Below are 10,389 nucleotides of genomic sequence, written 5' to 3'. Positions count from 1 at the left end.
TATGTATGAAAAAAAGTTGACAAAGACGAAAACGAAGGACATTTTCACTATAATTTTAGTTCGTTTTGTAACCACAAAATACAATTTCAGTTAATTATCATTTTTTTTGTAACCTTAACCCTTAAAACAAAGTCTTAAATATCAAAAAAGCCTTTAAATAAGTGAGGACCGGCCTAAATGTCCTCACTTTGCAAAAATGTCCTCACTCTGTTGGTTAAAAACGTGTTCTGGTCCTCACTATGTAGGAAGTACAAGAACACACACACACACACAGCTGTCCAGTGAGCTTTGTGTTTAATGCTAGATGACAAACAGGTCTGTGTTAACATCAGCCTGGCGTTACTCTTCCCTGCTGTTTGTCTGGGACTCTCAGCTCCACTCTGTCATTACTGCCTCAATGCTTCTATCGGACCCGTTTGTTGTTGTTTTTTCTGAAAGAAGGGCCCAAAGTCTGTCTCATGAAATATCAGCGTCCTGCAGAAACAACCCTTAACCTCCTGAGACCAGTGGCGGTTCTAGACCAGTTTTACTGTGGGGGCCAAGCAGGGGCCAGTGTTTAATCAGAGGGGCACATTAAAAAACGGCAATGATTATATTTAAGCATTCAAAACCCTTATTTTTGGGATTTTATCTCATTTAAGTATATTTGGAAGATACAAATACACTGATTGAAACAATGAGACTTACCAACAATAATTATTTTTGCAAGACAATGACATTTCTCATTTTTGTGCACAATTACTTTTATTTTTATTTTGAAAGTGCAGTATAGTGAGAATGATCTTTTTTTATATACACAAGCTTTTATTGCACAATTAAACTATTATACAATGGACACATTGTGGGTTCCTTTTGTGCCCAATGAGATATTGTTTTCATTGTTCACAACAAAAAATAGGTAAGAATTGTTCCGTCGTTCATCATTATGAATTGATCATTTTATTATTAATTTGACACAGGAGCCACAGCAGGGGCCAAGGGCTTCTTCATAGGGGCAGTGGCCCCTGGAGGCCCCTGTGTAGAACCACCACTGCCTGTGACCCTGCATCCTCGTATGTGGACATTTCATTTTAGGTTTTCTGGACCTTATACTTCATTCTGCTTAACTCTAACTATGTACTCTAGAATAAGAACAATACATCAATCAGTGTAAAAATCAGATGGCAGCATCTTGGTAAAGTCAATTAACAGCTTTTAGCCAGACAAAAGTGGACCAGGTACCAAAGCTGATCAGATTTTATGGCTAAAACTTGTGTATTTGTGCTTAATAATGTTTGTCGTTTGATGTTCTGTGCAAGTTTGACTATTTTTAGCATTAGCAACAAGCTACGACTGCTAATCAGGAAGTACTCATTTGAAAACGAATAGACTTTTACTATCATTCTTCAAATGAGAGGGTGTAAATGTAAGGAAATAAAAAGTTTTATTCACTGGTGAATTAAATGCGTTATACAGTAAAATGAACACATTATTTTTTTTCAAAAACGAATTCCTGTTCAAAGACAATGCTTAGTTTTTGTATTTATCAGGTCCTACAAATCCAAAATATCTAGGAGAAACTAACAATACATACCAAACAAAAGCTTGGCTCTCAGGAGGTTAAAAAAACACGGGAAGTGGGTTTTTTTTTTCGGGAAGTGACAACAAAAAACATGGTTCATTTAGCTTTTCACGTACACAAATGCGGTTTCACATAGCAGTCTCAGGGTTAATTACACAAACAATAATGGGTTTTGCAGCAGACTAACAGGATTTGCACACTGCAAAAAAAAAAAACTTGTGTGAACTCAAAATTTCAAGGCAACAAACTTCGATAAAATTTTAAGTTGGACAAATAAACTAAATATTTTTAAGTTTTGTTTTTGAGTTTGCTCAACTCTGAATTCAGATTTTTGTGCTAACTTCTGCAATGTGCTGAATTGGCACGATTGTAACGCCGATATGAAATGTCAGCTAATGTTTCGACCACAATTTTGAGTTAGCATTGATACGCTAATGGCTACTCTTGTAGCTGTAACAAGCAGCGCCGCTAGCATCAGTTAGCCGCTAGCATCAGTTAGCCGCTAGCATCAGTTAGCCGCTAGCTTTCGCTAATGACCGAATTTCACCGCTTTCCCGCATTTCCCAACAAAGAAATTATCAGAACTATTGTCCCTTGTTGTGAACCCCAACTTAAAGATATAAGTAACAACAACTCACCAACTTGTTTTTGAGCAGACAACTGGCTTCCTTTGTTGTGCTAACTTACATTATTGCCCTAAATGTCAATAATTTATATTGCCAAGTTTTGCCAACTTAAATCACTGTTTTAGGCCAAAAAATACAAGTTGGCTTTTTTGCAGTGCAGGGAGAGAGACAGTGAGTGGGGATGGACCTTGATGCTTTAGTTTGGCACTTTAAACCAACATAAGTGTAAGTTATAGAAGGGCGAACCTCAAGATGGCACCGTAAAATGTTGCAGCCAGCCGGTGATGTGACTATGATGAGTGGTTGAGTGTTTATTGAGGAGTGATGGTTGCCGTGTCATTAGCTGCCAGATGTGTGATTGATTGTCAAGCATGTCTGTCTGCATGCTGCTCAATTAAATCTAAATACACAGGGAGCAGAGCAAACAGCAGGAGCTCCTCATGATGGAATACATTCACTCTGACATTAATACTACTTATACTCTGATTTATGCTATTACATTCAAACTTTGTCTCCCTTTTCCCAATTATTAGTACCATAAAACATAATGTTTGGATCATTTTTTGACTTATTTATTAAGACTGAAAATACTGGAATCAGCCTAAAAATAACATTTTATATTTTTCTTTAACTTGTGTCAGAAAAGTGTTGAGTCACATGTACTGTTTCTACAAATGGCCACTGTGACTGATTATATTATTTAATTGTTTTTTTTTTTCAAAACTTTCTTATTGAGTTTTGTTCATTTTTCATTAAACAACCAATAATTAAGCAACCAATAACGGTCATAAAATCCCTTCCCTCCCTCTCATAATCAACAGTCCTCTTGGAGGAAAATGAAAAATTAAGTCAGTAAAAAAAACAACAACAATAATAATAATAATAGTACACATCCTTAAAATGCTTAATTAATTTAATAATAATGATAAAATAAAATTTATAAAGACAATTTAAGGCAGAGTTATAAATGAATGCATATATGCATAAATGCGTCAATAATAATAATCTAATAATATATTTGAAACATATCTAGCATGAATTACTGAGTTTAATTTGATTCAAAACTTATTTAAACACAAAACACACTTAAATATGCAAGATTACTGTGAAAACTAACCTCATGCCTCTTCAGGGGATAAAACATAAAACACTGAACTCCTTTACATTATCTTTAAAGTTTAATCTGAAGTGAGTTCGTTTTACGGTCGTCGAAAGTCTCTTTTTGTCCTTTCAAAATAAAAGCGTCCGTTATCAAAACAGGCTTTTGCATAGTCCTGTATATATATCTTTTATTTTGTTCATGTGTGCATTTGATTAATCGATTAATTGATCATTAAAGATGCTGAGTTTCTTCCAAACACCATCCCTCGGGCAATAAAACACCAATTACCTCTCAAAATCCACCATTAAGTTGAATCAGCAGCTCAACTGTAATGTATCATAATGTCAGCTGCTCTCTTATTTTGTCCCAGTGTGTGTGAGACTCTTCAATAAAGCACAAAGCTTTTGTTTTGACTAATGTTTCCCCTATGGGGTTATTTTATTGCAGCAGTAAAGTATATTCCACTATATATATATATACACACAGCAATGTATGGCTCATAACAAGCAGCATGCATTGTCAGGTTATAGCTTCTTCTACCTCCTTTAACCCTTTGATGCACAACATGGGTCTAAAGTGACCCGGCAGTTTTTATGTTCTAAATCTTTGCAATAATTCATCATTCAGTATTCCAGGTTTTCCTCAATTAGTTTGTTTTTGATCATCATACATCCTAATTTTTATGTTTTCCTTTATTAATTTTTGAATAAAATCCCTTTTTCTGTCACTTCTCTTCTAATACACAACATGGATGAAAAATGACCCATATCCATTTTTTTTAGCTCAGTAGCTTGTTAAGCTAACTTCTTGGCTAAGTATTTAGCTAAGTAGCTTGCTAAGCTAACTACTTAGCTAACTTCTTGGCTAAGTAGTTAGCTTAGCAAGCTACTTAGCCAAGTAGTTAGCTATGTAATAATACAAAAACTTTTTTTCTTCATAAATTATGAGAAGCAAAATGAAAATAATGATCTGTTGTTATCAAAAACGACAAGATAGAGCACAGAAACACAGCAGCAAGCAATAAATAACATGGGGAATGAATGCGGGTCATTTTTGACCCGTGCTGTGCATCAAAGGGTTAAATTGCTTTAGTTGCCATGTTTATGCTCAGTAGTCCAGTGAGAATAGACTCTCATCTGTATGTGCTGAGAGCCTCCGCATACAGGAACTAGTTTGAGGGCTTACCTGTCCTCTGGATGTGATGTAATCCAGCTGAAGTGCACTTCTCTGCAGCCTAAAGGTTATTTAGTGATGTGCTCTTGTACATAATGTACTCCACTGGGTTCAACAAATGCTATTTTGGGCACTACCTGAATTTGCTGGACCCTACCAACTCTTTTTTTTACCCAGGGGATGTCTGTTCTTTGCACTAGACAGTGTGCAGACTATCTTTAATCCGAGGGGTTTCCTGTATTGCTCTGCTCCTGCCGGCATGCAGAGCACCCCACTGCTTCCTACAAACTGTTTTGAGGCCATGTGCTGTACTTCACAGAGTCCTGCTGAGAGAGTTTGCCATCTGTGGTATGGCAGCATATAAACTAGTTATCTATAAAACAAGTGCAAAAGTGAATACATTTTTCCTTCCCACATTAGGTCAGATTCACAAGCTTCGTCCAGAAAGTTTTAAAGCGAGCAGAGTCATAAAATCAATTTTCTCCTACAGATCTGGAATGATTTATTTATTCTGCTTCTGTGTGGGTTTTTTAAAAAATATGTTGCCACCCTTAAGCAGTATTGGACCAGACCAGGAAACCAGTATTGAACCTGCATTGAGTCTTTTACGTGTACATAAAAGATTCAATTAGAGGTCCTTCACATGTGTCACAGAGGTCTAATTAGCCAGAATAACTGAAAACACCTGTGTGATTGATTGTACAGGGTCTTTAACTTATTCAATTATGTGCTGACAGCTTTCTGTCTTTCAGAGGCAACCAGAGGCAGGAGAAGAGGTTTCATATGAAGCTAGTCCAGGGGTGGGCAATTAATTTCCCCAAGGGGCCACATGACCAATACCACGAAGGTTGCAGGGGCCGGACCAAAACTCTGAACTAAATTCTGCTCAATATTAATGTAATCGCTTTATAAAATATAGTAAATTATCTGGTTTTGAGCTGCTACTGATAGGAATACATGTTATGATAAGACTGTTAATGTGGAGTAAATCAAATATAGCAGTAAAAAGTAGTAAATACTCCAATCACTATATTACTATTCCATTTATTTTAAACACAACTGTAAATGGCATTTAGTAAGCTTCCTATTTGTGTTTTTGTATTATATAGCTTGTTTTTCATGTTTGTACATTTTCAAGGTGTTTAACAATGTTGTGATGCTTTTATTTTGAAAAGGTGCCGTCCAGTGTAAAACGGGTGCTTTTATTTTGAAAGGTAGTGACAGGAAATAACCGGTGGAACGGTTAAATGAAAAAACGAACGGAAAATAATAACGACTGGTAGTAATTCATATAAAGTTGATATAAAGTATCAAAAGGCTTCTATAGTGGCTGACTGACAGGACACAAGGTTTGTTAGAGTTTATTTTATTCTGTCATATATATTAGTGGCTATATTTGTTGTCTTAACTATAGTAAAAGTGCTTGTTAGCTCTAGTGCTAATGATAATGTTTGCTATTTTTTTTCAAAATAAAAGCACTGCGGTTATATTGATTTCTAATTTCTGGGTAACCTCACGCGGGCCGGACAAGATAGCACATCATGCTATCTTGTCAGTAAGGGGGTTAAATAACCAAAGTTCTGCTAAATCTGAGCAAGGGAAAAACTCACATGGCCATTTTTAAAGGGGTTCGTTGACCTCTGACCTCAAGATATCTGAATGAAAACTGATTCTTTGAGTATCCACAAGCTTGCCCTTTACAGACATGCTCACTTTATGCTAATCCTGTTTAGTTTGGAGGAAATCCATGTAGTTTTCTGCATGCAGTATGAATGTGTTTGAATTGCATAAATTGGGCATGACTGGAAAGCTCTTGTGGATTCAGTGAGCCCAGTTGTATTCATGTGTGTTATTGTGACCTCTAGGATAATCACAGCCTCAGGAAATGTTACAACCATAACCCACAGAGCTAGAGCATTAAGAGCATGTATGGTTTTCCTAGAAATTGTCAATAAGGGGGTTTTTCTCAGCAGTTTCCAGAACGGAAGTGCTCAGCATCCATTCAAAGAAAATGCAATTCTTGCAGAACAGGGTTTTAAAAACCAAATCACAGCATGTTTTTTTTTTAATGGCGTCCCTGAGGTCTTGGTACTTTAATTTGATATTTTGGAGGGATTTCTGACAATTGTTATCAATTATGGAGAAGTAAAAAATGGTTACATTTCGCAACAAATCTGTGTAACAAATGGTAATCAACCCAAAAATAGGTGCCGTAGCAAAACACAATGTTTAATGCAGGAGATCTTCAGGTTCCAAGCTCTCAGATGGTGAATACAATGTGTATGTGGCTTCTACTGTTGACCTAAATGGTAAATCGCTTCAAGTGTTGCAGCAGGGAATCCTGAGTTGAAAATGTTTGGAATCAATATTCACAGGAGAGTGTGGATTAGCTGCCATGTACACGGCTCAAAAAAATCAAGGGTAAGCTTTCATCTCATGTCAGATCTTGATCAACAAATTATTTACAGTGAGTCATCCAGTGATATTCTCAATAGCTTTAAATGATTCTTTGACCCAGAAAATGTAGATGTTGACACCAAGATTGACCTCCTAAGTGGCTTGGAAGATGTATTGGTTCTCATAGACTTTATATGGCTGCCATCCCCGATTCCCAAATCTTGATGAAGTGGCTCCTACCAAAAATTGAAACTTATGGTGATGGAGAGCATGTGGAAAAATGTTGGTGCTTTTGTCCGGCGTGTCCCCTTTCTTCTTAAATCTGGTCCTAAGCCACCTGACTAAGTGGAAGAGGTTAGAATGAGGAGCTCAAAGAGGAGAATTTTAGGGCTTGATGTTATTCAGTGTCAATGATTTTGGTCATTAAATCATCACACGCAAGAAAGCCACATCTGGACCCATTATCTGTCATCAACACCGGCTCCTTTTATTGAAAGGAGGCCCACCTGCTGTTCAAAGGTGAACACCTGGTCAGATGCTGCACACCTGCCTGACTGGAACACTTTCAGGAAATGGATAGAGAGGGGAGCCAATCACATCATGTGTGGAGCAGAGCTGTAACAAGGGAGGATTTTTTAAATGCATTTTCAACTAACTAAAAAACTTTATGGTTATCTTGTTAATGTCATTATAACTTGTTAGGGCCTCGGGGCACCGAGCTGCACTACTGTTATACTGTGGATTTCTTCTTCTTCCTCTTCCGGACGCAATTTAGTCCCGCTACTAGTCCTACAACTTGAAGAGTTGCAGGACAAATTATATATCAAAACGTGCGGTTTGATCGGGATCGGTGTGCTATTACTTTTCTCTACAGAATACAAATTTTTCGCAACGTAAGTTTTTAATTTTTCTTTAAAAAAACCACATGTAGACGTTCAGGAAGAACTCAGGACGCTCAAAGTGAAGTCGGATCAATGATAGGTATTATGGTTTTGCCAAAAATGCTTTCTGTTCGAGGCCAGAAATTCCAGTCTGTCCACCTCTGGCTGCTGTCACTCTGCCGGAACAGGTGCCAGTTAATTCTGTTAATTGCTTTGATCTGATTGCCTTTGATCTTTGATGTGATTACAGTTACAGATACACACACACATTTTGAGGTTAAAGGGCATAGTTATAAATCTCTGAAGAATCTCATCATAGTGTACACACACCGGCAGTAGCCCCCATGGCCCTTTCAAAATTTCCCCAGAGGAAATTTTGTTGTTGTTGATGTTATACATATGTTTTTTTATTATCAGTTTGTTATTACTTTCTTAAAACTATGAAATTTTAGGTGGAGGCTTAAAATAAGCCCATCTGGGTTTTTTTTTGCCTCTCCCTGCACTTTACATTATTTGTTATCTTTGTCATTTTCTGTAAGTCTTACTGTGCAAATAAATAAACCTAAATAAACCTTAACCTAAAGCAGCCCTCTGAGTACCTTTGCATCATCATTATGGTGAAAAAAATCCACATCAATTTCATTCCCGCTCAAAATTTCACCATGTCCGCCACCATATTGGTACTCGGTATCTGCCTCAAAAATCCTGTATCTGTCTGTCTTTAAATGTCTTGTTTTGTCAAATAAAACTAGAGCACAACCAAGTATCAGCCAACTGCCGACCATTTAAATAAAGAAACTAAAAACCCTGAATAATAATTTTCTGCATTATATGTTCCGTTAGAAGACAGCATATACACAAATACCAATATAGCCATTATATCAATAGATAGATAATATAAGTAGACTGATATATCAGTAGGGCTTCAGTTCAAACCCCACAGATATTCAGTTAAATATGATATAAAACACATAAAAAAGCAGAATATGTCCTTCACATTTACTGCCAATTTTGCATTTAAAAAATACTTGATTACGAAGGCAGAAATCCATAGTAATCCATGCAGTTGGGAGCCTATATTGCATCCACTCACTCCTCTCTGTTGATAACTGAACCAGCCGGTTATTTATCAGTGGAAGTATCAGCTACAGAATGCTCTATCTGCAGCTCTCTCTGTATTGCCCACACATTAGGAGTGGGCTGTGGAAGCGAAAAACATTGTTGGATGTGTTATAGTGCTCCATCGCCTGCAGAAAATAAACAATTAGAAGAGCAGAGTCATACGGACCAAACCAACCAGGGGGAGCAGAGCACAGCAGATTACAGCTTAGACTTATACTCACTTTACAAGCTTTAACCAGCCGTGTTATCAGGATCCCTCGCATGTGTGTGTTTGTCATTAAAGGTGACGTTGAACCATCATCTCACTCAGGAGACCAGATCCAAAAACACACCCTCTCTCTCTCTCTCTTTCTCTGCTGCAGTGCACTCAGACTCAGACTGGGGTCTCAAGATGGGCTGTCAGTCCCCAATCACACCACTAATCTTCTCTGATACACCCTGATGCAACCCCACACACACATATATGCGCACACACACACACACACACACACATCATCCACATCAGATAGGCCTAACAGCCAGCAGTTTCCCTTCTGTTATCAATAGAAATAGAAATAAAAAGAGCACCATAGCTGTGTAATAGAATAAATAGATGTCTTACTTGCTTTCCCTGGCCGGGGCCTTTGCAGCAGCTTCTGCACGGTGAGCAGGTCCTCGGTCTTCACCGCCTGCAGCAGTTCCTGGTCCTTCCCCATCTTCCGCTCTGAGCCGCTCTACTCCCGCAGCATCCTCCGGCACACAGCGGCGCTTCAGCCCAGCCAGCAGCCTCACCACCACGCGGGGAGGGTGCGTCTACCACGGCCACGAACAGCCTCCCTCCTCCCCCCTCTGGGTCCCTGACTAGATGAGACCCCCGTAAAGCTCTGGCATATGATGTTATAGAGAGAGAGAGAGAGAGAGAGAGAGAGAGAGAGAGAGAGAGAGGGAGGATAGACTGGGTGGGATGGAGGGATGCTCTTGGGTTCCCCCACCGCTCAGTGCAGCGCCGCTGGATGGGGGGGACGGACCGGGACCGGGACCGGAGCCGATCTAGATTCCAATATCTGCGCGCTGGCGTCGCGTGCTCGGTATTTTGATGTTGGAGATGAATTGTTTCCTCGTGTGTGTGATCTGCAGCTCGCGCTCCAAAACAACCCGAGAGACAGACAGCTCGGATCCTCGCGGAGACGTCAACTAGCGAGTAGCCTTCCTCGCGGGCTCACTAGTAGACACTGCGCGTAAATGGTTGTGCGTTTGGAAATCGAGTGCGCGCGAGGTCCGTTTCTCCCGAGGTTACGCCGCGTCGTAAACACAACCCAGCGCCGCTGCTGCAGCCATCTCTCCGCGTGCGCTCGGGCTCTCTGTATTTGGTAATGGTTTTTCTTTTTCTCCTCCGCGTGGGGGGCAGGGGTATTGGAGGGGGGGGGCACGTGCACGCGCCCGCGCGCTCTACAGCTGGCCCAGCTCGTACTGCTAAATGGCTCGTGCTGCAACTCGGGGGCGGACCAGGAGCGCGGTGCTCTCCCGCCTCCTTTTTCATCTCCCTGG

At 39.4% G+C, this 10,389-nt stretch overlaps 1 protein-coding gene across 1 annotated transcript in view; it reads right to left on the bottom strand.

The window, feature by feature from the left end:
- Positions 1-9,769, bottom strand: part of caskin1 (CASK interacting protein 1) — a 167,842-nt gene extending 158,073 nt beyond the window's left edge. The window contains exon 1 of the mRNA XM_059348590.1: positions 9,464-9,769. Coding sequence (XP_059204573.1) covers positions 9,464-9,557 — 94 coding nt within the window. The 5' untranslated portion in view covers positions 9,558-9,769. The remainder of the gene's footprint in view (positions 1-9,463) is intronic.
- Between the last annotated feature and the right edge of the window lie 620 nt (positions 9,770-10,389).

The sequence above is a fragment of the Centropristis striata genome, chromosome 13 (assembly GCF_030273125.1).
Source record: "Centropristis striata isolate RG_2023a ecotype Rhode Island chromosome 13, C.striata_1.0, whole genome shotgun sequence".
Lineage (NCBI taxonomy): Eukaryota > Metazoa > Chordata > Actinopteri > Perciformes > Serranidae > Centropristis > Centropristis striata.
Note: the sequence above shows the minus strand (reverse complement) of the source record. Positions and strands in the feature narration are given on the sequence as shown.